Here is a 27353-nt window from a genome sequence, read left to right as displayed (position 1 = left end):
CTACAGTCTGAATCCCCTGAATCAGCCGCCGATCTCCTAAAATCGATTGGATTATATTTTAAAAATCAAAAGCTGTATTGAGTCTGAACCTACATCCTTGCAGGTTACAAGATTAAACCTCAACAAACGGTGAAATAGTATATTCTTCAGGATGCCAGACAATCAACAGCGATCGCTTGTAGAAATATTCTCCTCAAACATTCACGTCGCAATACATTTGTATGTCTTATTCTGAATAAGCACCACGTGTCTTGAAAACATAAGAAATATTTTCCTTAAAAATCGAAGCGCGGTCAAAGACTGCGTAGCGCGGTGGTTACGGAAGAGTGGACAAAGAGCGCAAAAAATCGCCACAACGGTACCGACAGATTCAAAACCACAAAGTACTTTAGAGCAATTTGCTGTAATGCTAGGGGGGATAACAGCAACCATATCCCATCAAATAACTCTACAACCATTAAGGCAAAGCCACGTAGGCGATCATGTTATGTTCGTTCTACCCCTGCACTCGAACCGCTTACACTTCAGTATTGCGCTCTTACAGTTAATGAACCATGCTATGCAACACGAGTGGCCGGCTGCAATGCAGACCACCGTTATGAAGCCTAAAAGAGGTCTTAAAAAGATCCCCGTCTCAATAACACAAGCATGACCGGAACCGAAAAGCAGAGCTGGAGGGAGAACAGTCATTTAGTAGCTATGATGTCTGGGTAAACATCTGTCTAAAAAAAGGTAAATGTGACCGGCATCCAATGAGTGAGAAGTGGGGCCGTTCTCCAAATCACAAAATTAAGATTCAAAATGTTCAGCGAATATTCAAATCTTCACCAAAACCACAATAATATTTTGTAACGTTAGCTAAGTAAGCAGTGTGACTGCCTATATAGCCATTCATTTAGTGATCAGGGCCTTCACATGTTAATGTGGGGGGGTCCACCAGAGGATTCCCCCAGGGCTAGGGCCTGCAGGTCATGACACTGCAGAAGGAACCCCTCCACCCCACCTGGCCCTCCCGCTAGGGGGTTGCTATAGAACAGGTTCTGCTCAGGGGGCAGGCCGCTGTCCGAACCCCAGTCGGAGTCAGAATCGTCGCTGCCGTTAGCCGACCCCTCCGTGGCCGTAGGAGGATAGCTCAGATGCTCTAGTTGCTCAACTAGGTCACTGAACTGCACCGCCGAGCTCGTCTCGGAGCGGACCGAGTACGCCGGGAAGTTAACCATGGAGCTCGTCTCGGAGCCCGGGAGGCGGAGGGAGGAGGAGGAGTCTGGGCCGCCGAAGCCCAGAGACCTGGAGTCACCTGCGGAACTAAGCCCCAGGTGGTCAAGGGAACTACACTCTGACCTGTTGTTGACCAGAGAGCTGGTCTCAGAGAAGGGGTGAGTATTCCTGTTCAGGTCCTCCAGACCCAGGCCGAAGACCCTGGTTTTAGTGAGGTCCACACCACCACCCTCCCCATAACCACCCTCTCCACCACCACCCTCCCCATAACCACCCTCTCCACCACCACCCTCCCCATAACCACCCTCTCCACCACCACCCTCCCCATAACCACCATACTGACCCCACTTCTCCTCATAGCCGTAATAGGCCTCAGCCCCGCCACCGTAGAATGACATCTCAGTGGGGTCATCATCTATGAACTCCTCTGTGACATGGAGCTGGTTGTTAGCCAATGGTAACAGGGGCTTCTGCCTGGCTCGGAGAAGCTCCGCCTCAAACACTCTCATCTCCCCCCCCCCTCCTCCTCTCCCCGTGCACCTCGTCCCCCACCCTCCACCCCGCTCAGTATCCTCATTGCCATTTTGGGAGGGCTGCTGTTGTGGATGGGAAGCTCTACTCTCTACACACACAAACGAGGGGCTGCAGTCTCCTGCCGCCTGGTAACTTGGGGCACCTTGTGAGAAGGCGTGGTGACATGGGGGGACGCCGGTGGCCTTGTGGGGGTCCTCCTTCGCTGGGGGGCTGGAGGGTCTGGCCAGCTGTGGCGGCAGGAGCTGGGTCTGTTGCTGCTGGGGAGGAGGCTGTGGAGACTGGGCCTGGCTCTGGGGAGGAAGCTGTGGAGACTGAGTTTGGGGCTCCGGACATGGGTGGGAGCTGAAGACTTGCATGGAGTGGAAGGACTCGGTCGCAGAGGACGGGGAACCTGGCGCCCGCAGGCTGTCATTGAATGACAACGTCTGAAAAGACATGACAGAGAGAGACAGAGAGAGATAGAGAGAGACAGAGAGAGATAGAGAGAGAGTTCCATTAGTTTCCAATGACTCTGCACCTCCTTCATCAAGTGATATTATAGAAAGCATTAACCCTAACCCTGTCAGAAAGATGCATTAACCCTAACCCTGTCAGAGACACATTAGTCTTGGAATCCCACTGACCTGTTTTGGCACATCGTGGGCAAGGGATCGAGCTGACATCCTCACCTTACTGTTCCTCCTGACAGATAGAGACAGGAGACCACATGAGAGTTAAACAGAGGTCAAGGACACATGGAGGAAGTTATGTTGTAACTGACTCTTAGTGAGAGAGAGAGAGAGAGAGAGAAAGAGAGCGAGAGACAGAGAGAAAGAGAGCGAGACAGGGAGAGAGAGAGAGAGAGGGAGAGAGAGAGGGAGACAGAGAGAAGGCACACACCTCTGATATGGTGTCCTCCTTGCTCCGCTGTCTTTGACATACTCCACTAGTTGCTTCTGGGTCCTCCCACTAAACCAGACAGAGTCACAAAACAGAAGCCATCAAACAACAACAGCACAAGTCCTTGAACACCAAGCCATAGAGTCTAATATGGGTTCAAGCTGTACAGTGAGGGGAAAAAGTATTTGATCCCCTGCTGATTTTGTAAGTTTGCCCACTGACATAGACATGATCAGTCTATAATTTTAATGGTAGGTTTATTTGAACAGTGAGAGACAGAATAACAAAAAAATCCAGAAAAACGCATGTCAAAAATGTTATAAATTGATTTGCATTTTAATGAGGGAAATAAGTATTTGACCCCTCTGCAAAACATGACTTAGTACTTGGTGGCAAAACCCTTGTTGGCAATCACAGAGGTCAGACATTTCTTGTAGTTGGCCACCAGGTTTGCACACATCTCAGGAGGGATTTTGTCCCACTCCTCTTTGCAGATCTTCTCCAAGTCATTATGGTTTAGAGCCTGACGTTTGGCAACTCGAACCTTCAGCTCCCTCCACAGATATTCTATGGGATTAAGGTCTGGAGACTGGCTAGGCCATTCCAGGACCTTATTGTGCTTCTTCTTGAGCCACTCCTTTGTTGCCTTGGCCGTGTGTTTTGGGTCATTGTCATGCTGGAATACCCATCCACGACCCATTTTCAATGCCCTGGCTGAGGGAAGGAGGTTCTCACCCAAGATTTGACGGTACATGGCCCCGTCCATCGTCCCTTTGATGCGGTGAAGTTGTCCTGTCCCCTTAGCAGAAAAACACCCCCAAAGCATAATGTTTCCACCTCCATGTTTGACGGTGGGGATGGTGTTCTTGGGGGTCATAGGCAGCATTCCTCCTCCTCCTCCAAACACGGCGAGTTGAGTTGATGGCAAAGAGCTCGATTTTGGTCTCATCTGACCACAACACTTTCACCCAGTTCTCCTCTGAATCATTCAGATGTTCATTGGCAAACTTCAGACAGGCCTGTATATGTGCTTTCTTGAGCAGGGGGACCTTGCGGGAGCTGCAGGATTTCAGTCCTTCACGGCATAGTGTGTTACCAATTGTTTTCTTGGTGACTATGGTCCCAGCTGCCTTGAGATCATTGACAAGATCCTCCCGTGAAGTTCTGGACTGATTCCTCACCGTTCTCATGATCATTGCAACTCCACGAGGTGAGATCTTGCATGGAGCCCCAGGCAGAGGGAGATTGACAGTTATTTTGTGTTTCTTCCATTGTTGTCACCTTCTCACCAAGCTGCTTGGCGATGGTCTTGTAGCCCATTCCAGCCTTGTGTAGGTCTACAATCTTTTCCCTGACATCCTTGGAGGTCTTTGGTCTTGGCCATTGTGGAGAGTTTGGAATCTGATTGATTGATTGCTTCTGTGGACAGGTGTCTTTTATACAGGTAACAAACTGAGATTAGGAGCACTCCCTTTAAGAGTGTGCTCCTAATCTCAGCTCGTTACCTGTATAAAAGACACCTGGGAGCCAGAAATCTTTCTGATTGAGAGGGGGTCAAATACTTATTTCCCCTCACTGTATCCTACATGGTACACTAAACATCAGTGAAAATTTGCCTCAACATGATGTTCAATTTATTTTAACAAAATCTACCGCCGTATGATTCAGCAGAAAGCAGAGATACCTGTATCTGAACGAGGATCCCCTGCTAAAGAAAAGGGCTTTGGACTTGGGCTGCGGCTGATCCAAGAGGCGGAAGAATGAGTGGTGTTCCACACAGTTCTTCCAGAACACCTTACACTGGTCCCGACTGGCCATCTGGAACTCCAAGGTATCCTGATGAGGACCCTACAATTAAATTGAATACAGCTTTATATTTTTTGGGGTAAAAAACAAAAAAAAACATCAAACAATATCTGCATTTAGTCCCCGAGGATACTTGAAAGCATGAATAAAAAAAAAACAACAGTTATTTACATTTACATTTTTAGTCATTTAGCAGACGCTCTTATCCAGAGCGACTTACAGGAGCAATTAGGGTTAAGTGCCTTGCTCAAGGGCACATCGACACATTTTTCACCTAGTCGGCTCGGGGATTAGAACCAGCGACCTTGCGGTTACTGGCACAACGCTCTTAACCACTAAGCTACCTGCCGCCCCACAGTGGTCCAATAAAATATTACTCATCTTGCAGTAAACATGTTCAGTGCCTTCGGAAAGTATTCAGACCCCTTCACTTTTTCCACATTTTGTTACGTTACAGCCTTATTCTAAAATGTATTAAATAAAATACAAATCCTCAACGATCTACACACAATACCCATAATGACAAAGCGAAAACAGGTTTAGAAATTTTTGCACATTTATTAAAGACACAAAAAACAGAAATACCTTATTTACATACACTACCATTCAAAAGTTTGGGGTCACTTAGAAATGTCCTTGTTTTTGAAAGAAAAGCATTTTTTTTGTCCATTAAAATAACATCAAATTGATCAGAAATACAGTGTAGACATTGTTCATGTTGTAAATGGCTATTGTAGCAGGAAATGGCAGATTTTTTAGGGAATATCTACATAGGCGCACAGAGGCTCATTATCAGCAACCATCAGTCCTATGTTCCAATGGCACGTTGTTTGCTAATCCAAGTTTATCATTTTAAAAGGCTAATTGCGCCGCATCGCAGTGCTAACTGTGCCACTAGAGATCCTGGTTCGAATCCAGGCTCTGTCGCAGCCGGCCGCGACCGGGAGACTCATGGGCGGCGCACAATTGGCCCAGCGTCGTCCAGGGTAGGGGAGGGTATGGCCGGCAGGGATGTAGCTCAGTTGATAGAGCATGGCGTTTGCTACGCCAGGGTTGTGGGTTCGATTCCCACGGGGGGCCAGTATAAAAAAATAAAAAATGTATTCACTAACTGTAAGTCGCTCTGGATAAGAGCGTCTGCTAAATGACTAAAATGTAAATGTAAATGTAATTGATCATTAGAAAACCCTTTTGAAATTATGTTAGCACAGCTGAAAACTGTTGTGCTGATTAAAGAAGCAATAAAACTGGCCTTCTTGAGACTAGTTGAGTATGTGGAGCATCAGCAATTCTGGGTTCAATTACAGGCTCAAAATGGCCAGAAACAAATAACTTTCTTCCGAAACTCGTCAGTCTATTCGTGTTCTGAAAAATGAAGGCTATTCCATGCGAGAAATTGCCAAGAAACTGAAGATCTCGTACAACGCTGGGTACTACTCCCTTCACAGAACAGTGCAAACTGGCTCTAACCAGAATAGAAAGAGGAGTGTGAGGCCCCGGTGCACAACTGAGCAAGAGGACAAATACATTAGAGTGTCTAGTTTGAGACACAGACGCCTCACAGGTCTTCAACTGGCAGCTTCATTAAATAGTAGCCGCAAAACACCAGTCTCAACATCAACAGTGAAGAGGCGACTCCGGGATGCTGACCTTCTAGGCAGAGTTGCAAAGAAAAAGCCATATCTCAGACTGGCCAATAAAAATAAAAGATTAAGGTGGGCAGTCTGAGATATGGCTTTTTCTTTGCAACTCTGCCTAGAAGGTCAGCATCCCGGACACTCTAATGTATTTGCCTCTAAAACTAGTCTCAAGAAGGCCAGTTTTATTGCTTCTTTAAATCAGCACAACAGTTTTCATCTGTGCTAACATAATTGCAAAAGGGTTTTCTAATGAACAATTAGCCTTCTAAAATGATAAACTTGGATTAGCAAACACAATGTGCCATTGGAACACAGGACTGATGGTTGCTGATAAATGGGCCTCTGTACGCCTATGTAGATATTCCATTAAAAATCAGCCGTTTCCAGCTACAATAGCCATTTACAACATTAACAATGTCTACACTGTATTTCTGATAAATTTGATGTTATTTTAAATGGACAAAAAAAAATTGCTTTTCTTTCGGAAACAAGGACATTTCTAAGTGACCCCAAACTTTTGAACGGTAGTGTAAGTATTCAGGATCGAGGCAAAGATGAACGGAGCAAAGTACAGAGAGATCCTTGATGAAAACCTGCTCCAGAGCGTTCAGGACCTCAGACTGGGGTGAAGGTTCACCTTCCAACAGGACAACGACCCTAAGCACACAGCCAAGACAACGCAGAAGTGGCTTCGGGACAAGTCTCTGAATGTCCTTGAGTGGCCCAGACAGAGCCCGGACTTGAACCCGATCCAACATCTCTGAAGAGACCTGAAAATAGACGTGCAGCAACGCTCCCAATCCAACCTGACAGAGCTTGAGAGGATCTGCAGAGAAGAATGGGAGAAACTCCCCAAATACCGGTGTGCCAAGCTTGTAGCATCATACCCAAAAAGACTCGAGGCTATAATTACTTATTTATTTATTTTTTAACTGTTGTTTTTGCTTTGTCATCATGGGGGTATTGTGTGTAGATCAATTTTAGAATAAGGCTGTAATGTAACAAAATGTGGAAAAGTGTCTGAATACATTTTAGTAATTTAGCAGACTCTCTTATCCAGAGCGACTTAGTGAGTGCATACATTATTTTTTTTCATTTTATTTTTTTTCATACTGGCCCCCCCCTGGGAAACGAACCCACAACCCTGGCGTTGCAAACGCCATGCTCTACCAACTGAGCTACATCCCTGCCGGCCATTCCCTCCCCTACCCTGGACGACGCTGGGCCAATTGCACTGTATATGGTTTGAACTTGGCACAGGAGTCCTACCTCCAGCCTATTGTGATAAAACACAGATCTCTTTAGATGGATCTGTAAAGACATTTCTTTTTTCTTGTACGGGTCATAGTGCAACGATAGAGGTTCACGTTCACACCCTGGATGGCCCCCAATTTGCCAATATGTGTTGAATCTTCAGATGCTACATCCATCTTTGGACTTATAAATGAATGATACAGGTAAATATCAACGTTAAACATGGTTAAAACTATATTTTTTGATAGCATGGATGGTCAGCCCTTGGACAGCGGTTACATGTCTTCAACCCTCAGATTTTTACCAAAACATGGGGTGGCTAAAAACGCTTTATTATTTCAACTGCTGATAGCCTCCAATGTTTTCAGGAAAGAAATCCAGTACTCACATGAACCTCTGGGTATAGCTTGATCAGGAAGCGTTTCCTCTTGAAGCTCAGCTTGCGGATCTTGGACCAATTGAAGGTGTTTATTTTAGTGTTACCCTGGGAAAAAAATGAGACCGAAGACAAAAATCTGAAACCTGATATGAGGCCTCGGGGTGTGTGTGTGTGTGTGTGTGTGTGTGTGTGTGTGTGTGTGTGTGTGTGTGTGTGTGTGCCTGTATGTGTGTGCGCGCGTGCCTGTGTGTGCGCGCCTGTGTGCGTGCACGTGTGTGTGTATGCCTGTGCGTGTGTGTGTGTGTGTATGCCTGTGTGTGCGTGTGCCTGTATGTGTGTGTGTGCCCCTGTATGTGTGTGTGTGTATGCCTGTGAGTGCGTGTGCGTGTGCCCCTGTATGTGTAAGTGTGTGTGCCTGTGTGTGTGTGTATGTGCGTGTGTATTAGCAGTAGAACTACCCCTCACCTGGAAGACCTGCAGGCCTATGTGAGCCACGGACAGGTTGATCTTAGTTCCCTCACGGTCGGCTGCAGGGTGGAACCGGACGCCGTACATCTCCAGTTTACGGGCGATCTCCAGAACCTGGAAGTCTGAGTCGGCTGGAGTCTGCCCGCTAGGGGGAGAGAGACGGGGGGAGTTTAATTCCATTCACTTCAGGAAGTTTGTCTTTGCAATGATGGTATGGCACCAATTTTGGAACCTTGGCTCAGAACTCTGGTTCACTTTACTGGCCTTATTCATGAATTTGTCTGAAATGAGTGGAGAGCCATGAGTGAAGGTGTGAGTAAACTGAATATTTAACAGTCTACTGGGTATTAAAACCTATAGAAAGATCAGAGAGAATGGCTGGCTGGCTGGCTGAACTTAAACATGGCTGACATGTCAACATGGGATGTGGTGATTCTCCTGAGAAGAGGAGAGTCACTCTAGGAATAAAACACAACGACTGTAAATCCCCCGAAAGCTCCTCTCCATAGCCCTAACCTCTTAAAGGACTTCAATCAAAACGTTTGACTCACAACATGTTGGAGGAGGAAATCCATCCAACCGCCAATCTGAATGTTTTCTAGTGGAGCGAACGCGTGCGTGTCCAGACTAAATCGTGATGCTCGTCTTTGGTTAGTAGGGTGGCAGTATGCCAGATCATCACCCAGCATTCTAATTTTGTTCATCCTTTAAGCTGTGAAATCTCCTTATGCCACTCCCTCCCCCCTCCCTTGTTCCCTCCCCCCTCCCTTGTTCCCTGCCCTCCTCTCCTCTCCTGCCCTCCCCTCATCTACTCTTCCCTTACCCTCCTCCCCGCCGTCTGGCTAATCAAATAGCCTGGCCTGAGCTGAGGAGGATTATATCAGGGTGCTAGGGAGGAGGCTAGGAGGATTAGATCAGGGTGCTAGGGAGGAAGCTTCCTCCCCAACAGTAACAGCCAGAGCTTCCTACCCAACAGTAACAGCCAGAGCTTCCTCCCCAACAGTAACAACCAGAGCTTCCTCCCCAACAGTAACAACCAGAGCTTCCTCCCCAACAGTAACAACCAGAGCTTCCTCCCCAACAGTAACAACCAGAGCTTCCTCCCCAACAGTAACAACCAGAGCTTCTTCCCCAACAGTAACAACCAGAGCTTCCTCCCCAACAGTAACAACCAGAGCTTCCTCCCCAACAGTAACAACCAGAGCTTCCTCCCCAACAGTAACAACCAGAGCTTCCTCCCCAACAGTAACAGCCAGAGCTTCCTCCCCAACAGTAACAGCCAGAGCTTCCTCCCCAACAGTAACAGCCAGAGCTTCCTCCCCAACAGTAACAGCCAGAGCTTCCTCCCCAACAGTAACAGCCAGAGCTTCCTCCCCAACAGTAACAACCAGAGCTTCCTCCCCAACAGTAACAACCAGAGGGGGAGGTTTCCCATTATCCATTTAGAAATTCATAAAATTGGCGACAGCCTGTATACCCTCCCACCTATCGGTTTGACGTCTCAAGCAGCCCGCGGAAGCCAGCATGGATAGAAAGCAAGAATTGATTTGCCACGTTCTAATAATTATCACGTGCCAACGTATCGCCAAAGCCTGTGCCATGGTGAAGATTTGGATGGTGAAACTCGCGTCCAGCCAACCAGAAAAGCAAGTCGAAGCAATACATTTCTATTATCGAAAATAATTGATTTAGCAAGCAGTACGCATTTAGAATTAAAATGTGGAGTGGTAGCTTTATATAGCTACGTGATGACATCATGTGCCCCACATAACTTCCAAATTATTCAGCAATCATAATAATTTTCGGAAAACACCGTTTCCACCATCATTTGTCGCAATACAGCAAGTTAGACCCCCTCTGTCACACGGATAACATTTTGGTTGAACTTGTAGAAAATGTCTCCTATATCTGCCGTTTTCATTACACGTTGCAATGAACCAGGTCGATAGAAACCTGGCTATCGGCACTCTGAGGAAAGGAGAGGCAGGGTGCGTTTATATTCCCTTTATAGTGCACTACCCTTTGACCAGGGCCCATTTGGGACGCAACCCAAGTCTATAGAAAAGGAGTGGAAAGCCACTAGCAGCCCATGGAGGGCGTTTGAACAGGCTGAAATGTGGGAAAAGGCCAGTGAGCTTAAAAAAATAAAAAAAATAAAAAGATTACCACGAATAGAAAATTTGAATTCTGAACAGCTGCCAGACTCAACTCCTCCCAGAGACGGTCACATTTAGTTGTCTATTGACTACATGGCTGATGTGCGAATTTGAAGTGTCTGTGTCAGCTTTTGTCCAGTAGAAATCTCTTTGAGATAATGTTCCTTTTTAGGTAAAAAGTTAAAACGCAGGTTTATGCGTATCCAATAAACCCTGTTGTAATCTTATTATCAAGCTATTCAAAACAATTTAGCGCTGCCTGAAACAATTGTAAAAAAATAAAATAAAAACGTTAAAGTCTATGTCAAAGACTACCGCGGAACATTAGCTTAAAAACAACAATATGTTCAGTACTGAGGCAAATCAGACAAATCTGCTAAAACAAATGCATCTTAGGTTCAGCTTCATTGTGTGACGTCATTCCAAGCAGCATAGCATTGGAATGGTTCATCAAGTTCAAGCTGCAGATCGTCGCAGTGTTAGACGCTGCGTTCCAAATGGCACCCTATTCCCTACAGGGCTCTGGTCAAAAGTACTGCACCGTGTTGGGAATAGGGGTGCCTTTCGGGACAGAAACCGCGTTAAACTGAAGGCACGGATACCATCATGCCACATTCATGGTTCATCCAGCGGAAAATTCCAGAAAACAGTGGCGTTAAAACACAGAACACTGGCTTCCACCCTGAAACACGCAGCACACTACAGACAGAGGCTTTGTCCCAAATGGCACCCTATTCCCTATATAGTGCACTACTTTTGACCAGGGGAATGTAGGGAAAAGGGTGCCATTTGAGACACTGACAGATAAACACTGGTTACTGAGGAGGACTGGCATGTACCTGTTAGAAAAAAGGTCTTGGAAGAAAACTGTAACTAACGACGTAGAGACGAAGATGGTTTTCATACTCATGCTTCAAGGAGGTAATTTGTGTTGTGAAGTGTTGAAGTTAATCAAACCGGACCTTCATATCCTCTCAAAACATTGGAAAGCGACAAGAAACATATCCGTGTAGTCATCAGTACAACATGGAAAATGGGACTACCTTATAGCATGGAGCGAAATGAACATGGACTGAGTATGCAGTACAGAGAAAGCCTGGTCCCAGATCTGTTTGCGTCATCTTGCCAACTCATCGTCATGCAGATAGCCATAGGAGTTGGTTATACAGTACAAACAGGTCCTGGACCAGGCTTAGGACAGAGGTGACCTCGGATTAACTGGGGTATGAGGTGAGGAGAGAACAGAAGGGAGGTAGCGACTCACAGGTGTCTACGGTGCAGTTCAATGATCCTCTCCTGTATCCTCTCCTGATTGGGCAGCAGCTTGTTCAGCTTCAGGAAGTCCCTGTCTGCCACGTCGTCATAGTCCCCTATCTCCGCTGTGATTGGAGGAGAGGGGGGGGGGGCGGCGTTATAATGCAGCAACGTAGCACCATGATAATAATCCACAAAAAAAAAAGGTAATCAAATCACATTTATCCATTGTCAATATAACGTGTATATAATGCAGCTATTACGGCTGTTCATTTGGTAACGCTTTATTGGAAGGGTAGCCTTTATAAGCGCAGACTTCATAAACACATTCATAAAATCAGTACATACACATTTATCTATTACACCAGCGAAAAGCTAGTCACATTTACATTGAAGGAGGTGTGAGGCCAACAGGGCAGCAGTGTTCTCTGTACAGCTCAACCTGCCATCTATCAGATCTCTCTTCATCTGGAGGGAGAACAGGTACCTGGGAAAACATACAGGGCTTCAGTTTATGGTGCTTTTCAATATGGATACCGGTGTTACACCGATGTCTACACTTTGGTGTACAGGAGAAATTGCGTTTCCATATCTAGGGCCAACAGGTACTTGGAAATGAAACACAGGACTTTAGTGAAACAGTTACAGTGCATTCGAAAAGTATTCAGACCCCTTCACTTTTTCCACATTTTGTTATGTTACAGCCTTATTCTAAAATTGATTAAATAAACTTTTGCCCTCAATCTACACACAATAACCCATAATGACAAAGCTAAAACAAGTTTTTTAGAAATGTTTGCAAAAGTATTACAAATAAAAATCTGACCCTTTGCTATGAGACTCAATTGAGCTCAGGTGCATCCTGTTTCCATTGATCATCCTTGAGATGTTCCTACAACTTGATTGGAGTCCACCTGTGGTAGATTGATTGGACATGATTTGGAAAGGCACACCTGTCTATATAAAAGGTCCCACAGTTGACAGTGCATGTCAAAGCAAAAACCAAGCCATGAGGTCGAAGGAATTGTCCGTACAACGAGACAGGATTGTGTCGAGGCACAGATCTGGGGAAGGGTACCAAAACATTTCTGCAGCATTGAAGGTCCCCAAGAACACAGTGACCTCCATCATTCTTAAATGGAAGAAGTTTGGAACCACCAAGAATCTTCCTAGAGCTGGCCGCCCGGCCAAACTGAGCAATCGGGGGAGAAGGGCCATGGTCAGGGAGGAGACCAAGAACCCAATGGTCACTCTGACAGAGCTCCAGAGTTCCTCTGTGGAGATGGGACAACTTTCCAGAAGGACAACCATATCTGCAGCATGGTAGAGTGGCCAGATGGAAGCCACTCCTCAGTAAAAGGCATATGACAGCTAGCTTTGAGTTTGCCAAAAGGCACCTAAAGGACTCTCAGACCATGAGAAACTAGATCCTCTGGTCTGATGAAACCAAGATTGAATTCTTTGGCCTGAATGCCAAGTGTCACGTCTGGAGGAAACCTGGCACCATCTCTACGGTGAAGCATGGTGGTGGCAGCATCATGCTGTGGGGATGTTTTTCAGCGGCAGGGACTGGGAGACTAGTCAGGATTGAGGCAAATATGAATGGAGCAAAGTACAGAGAGATCCTTGATGAAAACCTGCTCCAGAGTGCTCAGGACCTCAGACTGGGGCGAAGGTTCACCTTCCAACAGGACAACGACCCTAAGCACACAGCCAAGACAACGCAGGAGTGGCTTCGGGACAAGTCTCAATGTCCTTGAGTGGCCCAGCCAGAACCCAGACTTGAACCCGATCCAACATCTCTGGAGAGACCTGAAAATAGCTGTGCAGCAACGCTCCCCATCCAACCTGACAGAGCTTGAGAGGATCTGCAGAGAAGAATGGGAGAAACTCCCCATATACAGGTGTGCCAAGCTTGTAGCGTCATACCCAAGAAGACACAAGGCTGTAATCGCTGCCAAAGGTGCTTCAACAAAGTACTGAGTAAAGGGTCTGAAGACTTATATATAAATGTCATTTCAGTTGTTTGTTTTGCAAAATTTTCTAAAAACCTGGTTTTTGCTTTGTCATTATGGGGTATCGTGTGTAGATTGATGAGGGGAAAAAAACAATTTAATCAATTTTAGAATAAGGCTGTAACGTTACAAAATGTGGAAAAAGTGAAGGGGTCTGAATACGTCGGGACTTTAGTTTAGTGTACATCTGGTCATCCGTCTCTTATATAATAACAATGCCAGCTTGTCAGAGGCAGTGTCATCAGCTTATCAAAATAATGACTGAGAACAATTCAATCTTAAATGACAGCTGTCCTGTTAACGTCTACTGCGACTACGGCACAGAGAGGAAAGACTGAGGGTGTGTCCCCAAATGGCACCATATTCCCTATATAGTGCACTACTTTTGACCAAAAAGTAGTACACTAAAATAAAAGTGCCATTTGAGACACAGCAGAGAGTGAGGGACAGTCAGAGAGTGAGAGACAGCAGAGAGTGAGGGACAGCAGAGAGTGAGGGACAGCAGAGAGTGAGGGACATCAGAGAGTGAGGGACAGCAGAGAGTGAGGGACAGTCAGACCTAGTGTACTCTTCCTGTAGCTGACCAGGGTCTGGGGGAAAGAACTTCACTGAAAGCCTGAAGAGGGTGTTCATGGGTCCTGAAACAAACAAACAAACAAACAAGACGTAAACTTAAAAACAATACTCCAATTCTGTTGTGGTAGAAATGCTCCATGTCTGTGTGGACTTACTCTTCACTTGGTTCACTACGAGCTTCGTGGGTTCCAACCAAACCTGAAAAAACAAAAAAAGTTAAATTATGAGGAGCCTTGAAATCATTATTGAAAAAGGAACGCTTGAGATCTTTAGACACACATACTCCCTTCCTCTCTGCTCTGTTTGTGGCTAGTGGTCCAAGAGATGGTACTGTCCAACAGTCATAATTCAGGCGTGATGGGACCACAGCTATGTAGATGGCTGCCTTGGTGACAGTGGTGGACGCTGTGAGTGACAGTTAAGGGGTTGGGGGGGGGGGGGGGGGGGGGGGGGCTGGGTTGGGGGCATTCCATGGCCACATTGACCCTGCTCCCACCCTCCACCTTAAATCACACCTGGGCCTGATCGAGAGAGGAATGTACCTTCTATTCCCACCTCCTCAGCTCCTCTCTATATAAAGGATGCAGGACAGCATGAGTCCAGTGTCGTTCAGTGTGAAAATGTATGCACTCACTAACTGTAAGTCACTCTGGATAAGAGCGTCTGCTAAAATGACAACAAAAAAGACAACAGCCACCTGGATGACCTTTGACCTTAGTGAGGAAAGGACATCAGCAACATATGGGAAAGCATTCCAGTTGAAAGATCACTTTCAAATTGTTGAAGGTCTAAACCAGGGATGGGCAACTGGTGGCCCCCCCTTTGTGTGTGTGTGTGTATCAGTCAAAAGTTTGGACACACCTACTCATTCAAGGGTTTTCCTTTATTTTTACTATTTTCTACATTGTAGAATAATAGTGAAGACATCAAAACTATGAAATAACAAACATGGAATCATGTAGTAACTAAAAAGTGTTAAACAAATCAAAATATATTTTATACTTGAGATTCTTCAAATAGCCACCATTTGCCTTGATGACAGCTTTGCACACTCTTGGCATTCTCTCAACCAGATTCACCTGGAATGCTTTTCCAACAGTCTTGAAGGAGTTCCCACATATGCTGAGCACTTGTTGGCTGCTTTTCCTTCACTCTGCCATCCGACTCATCCCAAACCATCTCAATTGGGTTGAGCTCGTATGATTCTGGAGGCCAGGTCATCTGATGCAGCACTCCATCACTCTCCTTCTTGGTCAAATAGCCCTTACACAGCCTGGAGGTGTGTTGGGTCATTGTCCTGTTGAAAAAGAATGATAGTCCCACTAAGCCCAAACCAGATGAGATGGCGTATCGCTGCAGAATGCTGTGGTAGCCATGCTGATTAAGTGTGCCTTGAATTCTAAATAAATCACAGAGTGTCACCAGCAAAGCACCCCCACACCATAACACCTCCTCCTCCATGCTTTACGGTGGGAAATACACATGTGGAGATCATCCTTTCACCCACACCGCGTCTCACAAAGACACGGCGGTTGGAAACAAAAATCTCCAATTTGGACTTCAGACCAAAGGACACATTTCCACCGGTCTAATGTCCATTGCTCGTGTTTCTTGGCCCAAGCAGGTCTCTTCTTCTTATTGGTGTCCTTTAGTAGTGGTTTCTTTGCAGCAATTCAACCATGAAGGCCTGATTCACACAGTCCCCTCTGAACAGTTCTTGAGATCTTGAGATGCGTCTTGAGCTCTGTGAAGCATTTATTTGGTCTGCAATTTCTGAGGCTGGTATCTCTAATGAACTTATCCTCTGCAGCAGAGGTAACTCTGGGTCTTCCATTCCTGTGGCGGTCCTCATGAGAGCCAGTTTCATCATAGCGCTTAATGGGTTTTGCGAATGCACTTGAAGAAACGTTCAAAGTTCTTGAAATGCTCCGTATTGACTGACCTTCATGTCTTAAAGTAATGATGTACTGTCGTTTCTCTTTGCTTATTTGAGCTGTTCTTGCCATAATATGGACTTGGTATTTTACAAAATAGGGCTCTGAAATGCATTCCAGGTGACTACCTCATGAAGCTGGTTGAGAGAATGCCAAGCGTGTGCAAAGCTGTCATTAAGGCAAAGGGTGGCTATTTGAAGAATCTCAAATATAAATTTGATTTGTTTAACACTTTTTTGGTTACTACATGATTCCATATGTGTTATTTCATAGTTTTGATGTCTTCACTATTATTCTACAAATGTAAAAAATTGTTTAAAAAAATGAAAATAAAAACCCTTGAATGAGTAGGTGTCCAAACTTTTGACTGTTAGTGTATATGAACTCAGTCTGCGTCTCAACTTACTGTTGAGAGTTAGAATAGTAGAATACACAAGGTGCAATTTTTTTTTTAAAAAGTGGTTGTCCATCACCAGTTATTCTCTTATGTCAGTCAGTCACTTAATTAGCCCATGTCAGCTAATTTGTTTAGATTGGTAAATGAGTCTAGCGGCCAGCTATCTAAACCTGTAATAAGAGTGGTCAAACTACCGACCAGGGTGGGGCCCATTGCAAACATTTGCCTCCACCCTATAGCAAAATGTGTAAAACAGCATGAAATGAGTTCTAGAATTGCAAAAACCGTCTCTCCGCCCCATGGCAAAATGTGTAGAATTGCAGGAAATTCTCTTTAAAACTTAAAATTGTTTCTCTTCACTGTCACGAGGGGGGCATTGATGTGGGTACGTAGACCCACAAGCCACTACGTACCCTCATGACGACTTCTATTTTTTGTGTGTGGCCCCCACCCCCCCCATCACAGTTGCCCATCCCTGGTCTACACGACTATGGCGTCTCCATCTCTACACGACTATGGCGTCTCCATCTCTACACGACTATGGCGTCTCCATCTCTACACGACTATGGCGTCTCCATCTCTACACGACTATGGCGTCTCCATCTCTACACGACTATGGCGTCTCCATCTCTACACGACTATGGCGTCTCCATCTCTACACGACTATGGCGTCTCCATCTCTACACGACTATGGCGTCTCCATCTCTACAGGACTATGGCGTCTCCATCTCTACAGGACTATGGCGTTATCGATTCAGATTGAGTGCACTTCAATTGCTATGGTCTCCATGACAATACTCCTTTCGCAAATCTGACAGCAGGTCAGAACAGATGTGTACTGGGTGCTAAGTTTTTTTTTTTATTAAGGAAGTTGGCTTTTAGATTGCCTTAACTGTGATCCGACTGAACCTCCGACCTCTCCTGGACAGACCACAGGATGGATCCAGTGAACCTCGCAGGCATCTGAAAACGTCCCCGGGTCCATCCTCTTTGAACTAGCCCTCCTAACGGTCTCCCGTGTGTCGCTGATTCCTTTTAGACAGGTTTTTTTTAATACCACGTCCAGACCATTTTTATTTATGTTTCAACAACATCCGGTTCTTAACGTTTTTATTTGGGTGCTTTTACGACAAGTTTAAACCAATACACTGCAGAGCGAGGAGAGGCGATGTGTCTAAAGTCCAGAGAGCAGCTGAGAAAATACCACCTTTTAAAACTCCAAAAGGATCCTCTAGGATCTTCCCTTCTTTACAGAATAATCAAAACAGCTATTTTCCCAGTGAACTCGTTCATCAAGTCATAGTTAGTGGAGTACCTACCCAGTTCATCTGCATGTTCTGGAACTCCAGGCCAAAGTAATCGCTCTCCATTAGGTTGCTCCTCCGGAACACGTCGGAGAGAAGAGTCTGTCCGTCAGCTCTGGACTACAGGAGACAGAGAGAGGGGGGAGAGCACGTCACCACTTTGTGAGAATAAATATTTTATGACATGAAAAATGCAGACTATCCCTGTCTAGATTTACAGTACCTTGTCTGAACACAAATAGTGGTCAATTGTTCACAAGTCAGTGATAAAAAAATAAAAATATTCTAGTGTTCTCTAATAACTAACCTGCACTCAACATACCACACAAATTATTAAAGGTAATTCAGTCCGAATAGGACAAAGGCAGTCATTCAGGTTACATAACGTCATTCACATTTGAGTCAATCTGTTATAAGGCTTGAACACAGTTGAGGTGAGTGTCTGTGGAATCTGTCAATGACCCACTGTCTGTCTGATAGCAGTACCAGCGGCCTGTCTGTCTGTCTGATAGCAGTACCAGTGGCCAGAATGTCTGTACCAGTGGCCGCGGGAAGTCGTTTGCTTGAGTTGTGTGTCAACAAATAACAGATTGGTGATTCTCTCTCTTCTATGTATGACAACCTAACTAACAGGCCCTTCCCTGGACCTGAACTGAGTACTGTAAATTCACATGGGAGGGTAATGGAAATAAACTCTCCCCGTCCTTCAGCTTACCTTCGCAACGCTGTTGGGTTTGTTTTCACTAAGTGCAGCACTAATTACTATGTACCAGGAATAGGCTTGGGCGGTAGACCGTGTATACTGTGGTATTTTGAGCAGGAATGGTATGAAAATCTGGATACTGCCCAACCTTAACCAGGAACATACTGCAGTTGGGGTTTGGAATCCTAGCCCCGTGACCTCCATAGAAAATGATAGTGTGAGACATCTGGTTGTAATGTAAAATTGTATTTTTAAAAACCTTATAAAAAATAAAGTCTGGTTTGCATTGGCTACACGACCATTACATCGCTCTGTTTCTACAAAGACTAGGGAGATAATGGAAGTAGCCTTTTTTTAAAAGACATGCTCCAGTGATTTTTGAACTTTTCGTGTTGAAAAGCAATATCCCAAGTATAAATACAGTAAAGTAAACACACGAAAGCCCTTGTCCAGCTCGTTCCACGGAGGGCCGAGCGTCTGCAGGTTTTCCCTCCTCCCTTGTAATTGATTGAGGAATTAAGGTCAGTGATTAATAAGGAACTCCCCTCACCTGGTTGTCTAGGTCTTAAGGTCACTGATTAGTAAAGGAACTCCCCTCACCTGGTTGTCTAGGTCTTAAGGTCACTGATTAGTAAAGGAACTCCCCTCACCTGGTTGTCTAGGTCTTAAGGTCACTGATTAGTAAGGAACTCCCCTCACCTGGTTGTCTAGGTCTTAAGGTCACTGATTAGTAAGGAACTCCCCTCACCTGGTTGTCTAGGTCGTCATTGAAAGGAGAAACAAGCAGACACTAGGCCAGGGTTCTTCAATTCCGGTCCTGGAGAGCCGAAACACTGTTTTTTTATTTCTACTTGGTAGTTAATTGCACTCACCTGGTGTCCCAGGTCTGAATTAGCCCCTGATTAGAAGGAGAGGATGAAAAACAGAGGTGTTTCAGCCCTCCAGGACCGGAGTTGAAGAACCCTGCACTAAAGGGTCAAAAAATATGTTTTGAGCAAAATAGTTTTTTTTTTAAAGACAACTTCAAGGAGTAGTGTGTTCATCATAAACCTTGTAAAGGAACGTTGAAGAGAAAGCGGGAAGGCTTTGGGTGTAAATCAAATCCTCTCCTCTCCTGCCTGGGAGACACAGCGCCATCTCCCACAATCACAAGTGGGACGTAGTCAGAAGCAGTGTCCCCAAACGGCACTAATTCCCTATTTAGTGCACCACTTTTGACCAGGGCCCATAGGGAAACACATTCCTTATAGACAAGACAGAGAGCCATGTGAAAGACATTCCTTATAGACAAGCAGAGAGCCATGTGAAAGACATTCCTTATAGACAAGCAGAGAGCCATGTGAAAGACATTCCTTATAGACAAGACAGAGAGCCATGTGAAAGACATTCCTTATAGACAAGCAGAGAGCCATGTGAAACACATTCCTTATAGACAAGACAGAGAGCCATGTGAAAGACATTCCTTATAGACAAGACAGAGAGGCATGTGAAAGACATTCCTTATAGACAAGCAGAGAGCCATGTGAAACACATTCCTTATAGACAAGCAGAGAGCCATGTGAAGGACATTCCTTATAGACAAGACAGAGAGCCATGTGAAAGACATTCCTTATAGACAAGCAGAGAGCCATGTGAAACACATTCCTTATAGACAAGCAGAGAGCCATGTGAAAGACATTCCTTATAGACAAGCAGAGAGCCATGTGAAAGACATTCCTTATAGACAAGCAGAGAGCCATGTGAAAAGACATTCCTTATAGACAAGCAGAGAGCCATGTGAAACACATTCCTTATAGACAAGCAGAGAGCCATGTGAAAGACATTCCTTATAGACAAGCAGAGAGCCATGTGAAAGACATTCCTTATAGACAAGCAGAGAGCCATGTGAAAGACATTCCTTATAGACAAGACAGAGAGCCATGTGAAAGACATTCCTTATAGACAAGACAGAGAGCCATGTGAAAGACATTCCTTATAGAAAAGCAGAGAGCCATGTGAAAGACATTCCTTATAGACAAGACATAGAGCCATGTGAAACACATTCCTTATAGACAAGACAGAGAGCCATGTGAAAGACATTCCTTATAGACAAGACAGAGAGCCATGTGAAAGACATTCCTTATAGACAAGCAGAGAGCCATGTGAAAGACATTCCTTATAGACAAGCAGAGAGCCATGTGAAACACATTCCTTATAGACAAGCAGAGAGCCATGTGAAAGACATTCCTTATAGACAAGACAGAGAGCCATGTGAAAGACATTCCTTATAGACAAGACAGAGAGCCATGTGAAAGACATTCCTTATAGAAAAGCAGAGAGCCATGTGAAAGACATTCCTTATAGACAGGCAGAGAGCCATGTGAAAGACATTCCTTATAGAAAAGCAGAGAGCCATGTGAAAGACATTCCTTATAGACAGGCAGAGAGCCATGTGAAAGAGCCTGAAGTCGTTTTAGAATCCAGCATGAGGGAGAAGCAAGGAGAATAAGACTTCACAGGAGAATTTACACTCAAACCCATTTCCTAAACGGAGAATGAGTTAGCATTGAGCAACCACAATTAGTGCGCCTCTCCTCTGGGCAGAGTTATGTTTTGCTTCTACAAAACTGTGTCCATGATAACATTCAATCATCAATAAATTGTATTCATTCTTGCACCATGTGATAAATCATCATTTCTAAAGATGTATTTTTCTCCTCTATGCTGCCTGATCTATTATCCTGCGTGGATAAATGACAGACAGTTGTTTGTCGGCGCACGTCTGGAGCCGCTGAGCGTGTATAAAACCTGCTGTAGGACTCATTGCGGCCAGCAGGTCAAAAACAAACCACCAAAATGAACGAGTCACTCACAAAAAAATACTAAAGCACAAAGTGAGTCAGTAAAAAGAGTTGTTCAAAATTAACTAAATTGTTTGTGAACTGCACATCACTAAAAACACAAATCGTGTCCCTCAGACTACAGGAAGTCTCCAAACTATCCTTTAAAAAAAGAATCATAAAATAATATTAGTCTGAGGGGGTCTTCTACTACACAATATATATTTATTAAAAGGGTCTAAAATGCCAACATTCCCTGCAGCCAGGTGAAAATGAAATTTAAAAAAAGTAGGGAGGGTGTTACAAATGTCAAATCTCACCTAATCTATTGAGGAAGGAGTCCAATACTATCAACACTGTTTACTGTAGGTGTAAAACAGACTGGAAATAGTACCTACACCACCTGTGAGTGGGAAACACCCTAGCCCTAGCTATGTGACCAGCTGGCCAAAGACTGTTTGTCAGCCGATAACAGTTAGCTAGCTAGCGCTAAAATCAGGATCAGGGGAAGCGATTAGGTGTACCTGCCGGCCTTCCCTGACCCCAAATGTTACTACATGTAATGCTACAGTCTCACACAAATGCTAGGCTAACGCCGCCATCAGAACCCCAAGGGGTGCACCTTTTGTTTTTTTGCTATATCACTACACAGCTGATTCAAAATTAAATCAAAGCTTGATGATTAGTTGATTATATGAAAAATCAGCTGTGCAGTGTTAAGGCAAAAAACAAAAAATCTGCATCCCTTGGGGTCCCGAGGACCGAGTTTTGGAAACCCTGACTTAACTACTCCAAAGCTGGGTGGTTGTTCATTAAAATAGTTTTACAAAGTCATTTATATTTTATACAATTAAAATTTAACTACTAATAAATCTTAAGGAGATTTTATCAACTTCCTCATTTAGGGACTCCTTTGGGTTCTGCCTGCACTCTCATCCTGTGAGACTTGGTGTGGTTTTGTAAACAAAACTCCCTGTTGCGTACTTTCGTAGCTAAAGTAGCTAGCTTGCTTGTTATCGGTAAATCATCATAACATTTGATAAGTCATGTCGGACTTTGGAGGTAGAAGACCATTTTTATTTCAGAGCCATATTTAATTCGAGGCAGAATTTAGGAGCACGGCGGGAGGCTGAATCGGAGGAGCAGGTAGACGAGCTACCAGGAGCAGTGGCGAGAGCTGAGGTCTGAGGGGGAGTGGTGGGGCAACTGTGGGACATGGCAATCCACGGCAAACGACAACGTGTGTTCGTGCTGCAGAGTGGGACATGTTTACATTTTACGTCATTTATCCAGAGCGACTTACAGTTAGTGAATGCATACATTATATATATTTATTTATTTTCATACTGGCCCCCCGTGGGAATCGAACCCACAACCCTGGCGTTGCAAACGCCATGCTCTACCAACATCCCTGCCGGCCATTCACTCCCCTACCCTGGGCCAATTGTGTGCCTGGGCCATGGGTCTCCCGGTCGCGGCCGGTTACAACAGAGCCTGGATTCGAACCAGGATCTCTAGTGGCACAGCTAGCACTGCGATGCAGTGCCTTAGACCACTGCGCCACTCGGGAGACATGTGACTGCCATTGATTGGAGGGGGGGGGGGGGGGGGGGGAGATGGACTAGGACGAGGGAACAGAAGAGTCATGCCTTCATGTGCTGTTTGTGCCGTTAATCACAAATATCCCTCGCCGACAGGATTCAAGGAGACAGGATTTAAAATGGGCCGGTTGTAATTTACACTACGATGATTCAGCTTCACAGCCAGACATGGCCTAACCAACTGACATGGCCTACTGTAATAAAAATGCCATTAGAACCAGTACCATCTGTTTTGTTGCCATCTACTACAAGTGATTCATTACAGTATGCCACATGCTAGTGTAGTGTATGAGATACTGATCCATTGATCTGACTGCTGTAACGTGAATACTGAAGGTCAATATAACAGATCAATGGATCAGTAACATGTGAATACTGGAGGGAAATTGGTAAAAGCCAATAAAACATAGCATAGACCTACAGTCGTGGTCAAATGTTTTGAGAATGACACAAATATTAATTTTCACGAAGTCTGCTGCCTCAGTTTTTATGATGGCAATTTGCATATACTCCAGAATGTTATGAAGCGTGATCAGATGAATTGCAATGAATTGCAAAGTCCCTCTTTGCCATGAAAATGAACTTAATCCCCCCCAAAAAACATTTCCACTGCATTTCAGCCCTGCCACACAAAAGGACCAGCTGACATCATGTCAGTGATTCTCTCGTTAACACAGGTGAGAGTGTTGACGAGGACAAGGTTGGAGATCACCCTGTCATGCTGATTGAGTCAGAATAACAGACTGGAAGCTTTAAAAGGAGGGTGGTGCTTGAAATCATTGTTCTTCCTCTGTTAACCATGGTTACCTGCAAGGAAACACGTGCCGTCATCATTGCTTTGCACAAAAAGGGCTTCACAGGAAAGGATATTGCCTTTCTAAATCAACCATTTATCGGATCATCAAGAACTTCAAGGAGAGCGGTTCAATTGTTGTGAAGAAGGCTTCAGGACGCCCAAGAAAGTCCAGCAAGCGCCAGGACTGTCTCCTAAAGTTGATTCAGTTGCGGGATCGGGGCACCACCAGTGCAGAGCTTGCTCAGGAATGGCAGCAGGCAGGTGTGAGTGCATCTGCACGCACAGTGAGGCGAAGACTTTTGGAGGATGGCCTGGTGTCAAGAAGGGCAGCGAGGAAGCCACTTCTCTCCAGGAAAAACATCAGGGACAGACTGATATTCTGCAAAAGGTACAGGGATTGGACTGCTGAGGACTGGGGTAAAGTCATTTTCTCTGATGAATCCCCTTTCCGATTGTTTGGGGCATCCGGAAAAAAGCTTGTCCGGAGAAGACAAGGTGAGCGCTACCATCAGTCCTGTGTCATGCCAACAGTAAAGCATCCTGAGACCATTCATGTGTGGGGTTGCTTCTCAGCCAAGGGAGTGGGCTCACTCACAATTTTGCCTAAGAACACAGCCATGAATAAAGAATGGTACCAACACATCCTCCGAGAGCAACTTCTCCCAACCATCCAAGAACAGTTTGGTGACGAATAATGCCTTTTCCAGAATGATGGAGCACCTTGCCATGAGACAAAAGTGATAACTAAGTTGCTCGGGGAACAAAACAGACATTTTGGGTCCATGGCCAGGAAACTCCCCAGACCTTAATCCCATTGAGAACTTGTGGTCGATCCTCAAGAGGCGGGTGGACAAACAAAAACCCCACAAATTCTGACAAACTCCAAGCATTGATTATGCAAGAATAGGCTGCCATCAGTCAGGATGTGGCCCAGAAGTTAATTGACAGCATGCCAGAGCGGATTGCAGAGGTCTTGAAAACGAAGGGTCAACACTGCAAATATTGACTCTTTGCATAAACTGAATGTCATTGTCAATGAAAGCCTTTGACACTTATGGAACGCTTGCAATTATACTTCAGTATACCATAGTAACATCTGACAAAAATATCTAAAAAAAAGAATACTGAAGCAGCAAACTTTGTGAAGACCAATACTTGTGTCATTCTCAAAACTTTTGACCACGACTGTACAGTGTGTAATGACATGACCATCCATGAACCGGCAAAGACAATCATTTATTTTTCACTGTTCACCGCCTGTAATGTCCCATAGACAGTATAGACAACAACTCACATCAATAACTGTTGAAATATACAATAGACAGTGTAAAGCAGGTATGCTACAGTAGTAGCCTACAGTTAATAGGGGCGGCAGGTAGCTTAGTGGTTAAGAGCGTTGTACCAGTAACCGAAAGGTCGCTGGTTCTAATCCCCGAGCCGACTAGGTGAAAAATCTGTCTATGTGCCCTTGAGCAAGGCACTTAACCCTAATTGCTCCTGTAAGTCGCTCTGGATAAGAGCGTCTGCTAAATTACCTATTTATTTATTTATTTATTAATAGACTTCTAAAATGCTACAGATCCAGTGTGATAATGACCAGAGGGTAACAACTGATGCTACATTAGTGTAGTAGGACCATGACCATGGGGGGGGGGGCTATGTTGGCAGCCAGACGTGTGTGCTGCAGTGACCTCCTTGCTGGGGGGGGGGCTATGTTGGCAGCCAGATGTGTGTGCTGCAGTGACCTCCTTGCTGGGGGGGGCTATGTTGGCAGCCAGATGTGTGTGCTGCAGTGACCTCCTTGCTGGGGGGGGGCTATGTTGGCAGCCAGATGTGTGTGCTGCAGTGACCTCCTTGCTGGGGGGGGCTATGTTGGCAGCCAGATGTGTGTGCTGCAGTGACCTCCTTGCTGGGGGGGGGCTATGTTGGCAGCCAGACGTGTGTGCTGCAGTGACCTCCTTGCTGGGGGGGGGCTATGTTGGCAGCCAGACGTGTGTGCTGCAGTGACCTCCTTGCTGGGGGGGGGGCTATGTTGGCAGCCAGACGTGTGTGCTGCAGTGACCTCCTTGCTGGGGGGGGGGGCTATGTTGGCAGCCAGACGTGTGTGCTGCAGTGACCTCCTTGCTGGGGGGGGGCTATGTTGGCAGCCAGACGTGTGTGCTGCAGTGACCTCCTTGCTGGGGGGGCTATGTTGGCAGCCAGACGTGTGTGCTGCAGTGACCTCCTTGCTGGGGGGGGGCTATGTTGGCAGCCAGACGTGTGTGCTGCAGTGACCTCCCTGCTGGGGGGGGGCTATGTTGGCAGCCAGACGTGTGTGCTGCAGTGACCTCCTTGCTGGGGGGGGGCTATGTTGGCAGCCAGACGTGTGTGCTGCAGTGACCTCCTTGCTGGGGGGGGCTATGTTGGCAGCCAGACGTGTGTGCTGCAGTGACCTCCTTGCTGGGGGGGGGGGGCTATGTTGGCAGCCAGACGACGGCCTCTTCAACAGGATCTGGGCTCCCAGTATTCGTCCATGCAGGACGCTCTCCATCAGGTTATTCCTGAATCTTTGAGCGGTGGGGCTATATTGGCCGCGCAATCCACTGTTTTGCTTGTTTTGGGTAGAACGACGTAGAATCTTAAAAAGAGTGGCTGAAATGTGGAAAGAGGAGAAACCAGTGAATACAATCATTACATACAGAAAGAACATATGGGACACTTTTTGGTTTCGTACATTGCATTAATGTAGGGATTAGTGCAGTGGATATAGTCAGGCCCCACACTAGAAAAAGGGTGCCTCTAAGCACACTTGAAAAGGAGCACCCATCCCCCAAAGAATTTACCAGCAACGGTTGAGGCTTGTTTATTGGCAGCCAGACGTGTGTGCTGCAGTGACCTCCTTGCTGGGGGGGGGCTATGTTGGCAGCCAGATGTGTGTGCTGCAGTGACCTCCTTGCTGGGGGGGGCTATGTTGGCAGCCAGATGTGTGTGCTGCAGTGACCTCCTTGCTGGGGGGGGGCTATGTTGGCAGCCAGACGTGTGTGCTGCAGTGACCTCCTTGCTGGGGGGGGGCTATGTTGGCAGCCAGACGTGTGTGCTGCAGTGACCTCCTTGCTGGGGGGGGCTATGTTGGCAGCCAGACGTGTGTGCTGCAGTGACCTCCTTGCTGGGGGGGGGGGCTATGTTGGCAGCCAGACGTGTGTGCTGCAGTGACCTCCTTGCTGGGGGGGGGCTATGTTGGCAGCCAGACGTGTGTGCTGCAGTGACCTCCTTGCTGGGGGGGGCTATGTTGGCAGCCAGACGTGTGTGCTGCAGTGACCTCCTTGCTGGGGGGGGGGCTATGTTGGCAGCCAGACGTGTGTGCTGCAGTGACCTCCTTGCTGGGGGGGCTATGTTGGCAGCCAGACGTGTGTGCTGCAGTGACCTCCTTGCTGGGGGGGGGCTATGTTGGCAGCCAGACGTGTGTGCTGCAGTGACCTCCCTGCTGGGGGGGGGCTATGTTGGCAGCCAGACGTGTGTGCTGCAGTGACCTCCTTGCTGGGGGGGGGCTATGTTGGCAGCCAGACGTGTGTGCTGCAGTGACCTCCTTGCTGGGGGGGGCTATGTTGGCAGCCAGACGTGTGTGCTGCAGTGACCTCCTT

General features: G+C 46.1%; 1 protein-coding gene across 1 annotated transcript in view; it reads right to left on the bottom strand.

The window, feature by feature from the left end:
* Positions 1-27353, bottom strand: part of LOC311130515 (FERM, ARHGEF and pleckstrin domain-containing protein 2-like) — an 84727-nt gene that overhangs the window by 37961 nt on the left and 19413 nt on the right. The window contains exons 3-13 of the mRNA XM_084163274.1: positions 17830-17934; positions 14335-14377; positions 14163-14241; positions 11978-12075; positions 11599-11713; positions 8176-8323; positions 7720-7815; positions 4316-4479; positions 2632-2700; positions 2376-2433; positions 1895-2177 (exon numbers count right to left, since the gene is read on the bottom strand). Coding sequence (XP_084019400.1) covers positions 1895-2177; positions 2376-2433; positions 2632-2700; positions 4316-4479; positions 7720-7815; positions 8176-8323; positions 11599-11713; positions 11978-12075; positions 14163-14241; positions 14335-14377; positions 17830-17934 — 1258 coding nt within the window. The remainder of the gene's footprint in view (positions 1-1894; positions 2178-2375; positions 2434-2631; positions 2701-4315; positions 4480-7719; positions 7816-8175; positions 8324-11598; positions 11714-11977; positions 12076-14162; positions 14242-14334; positions 14378-17829; positions 17935-27353) is intronic.

This window comes from Coregonus lavaretus (genome assembly GCF_964263955.1).
Source record: "Coregonus lavaretus genome assembly, chromosome: 6".
Classification (NCBI taxonomy): Eukaryota; Metazoa; Chordata; class Actinopteri; order Salmoniformes; family Salmonidae; genus Coregonus; species Coregonus lavaretus.
Note: the sequence above shows the minus strand (reverse complement) of the source record. Positions and strands in the feature narration are given on the sequence as shown.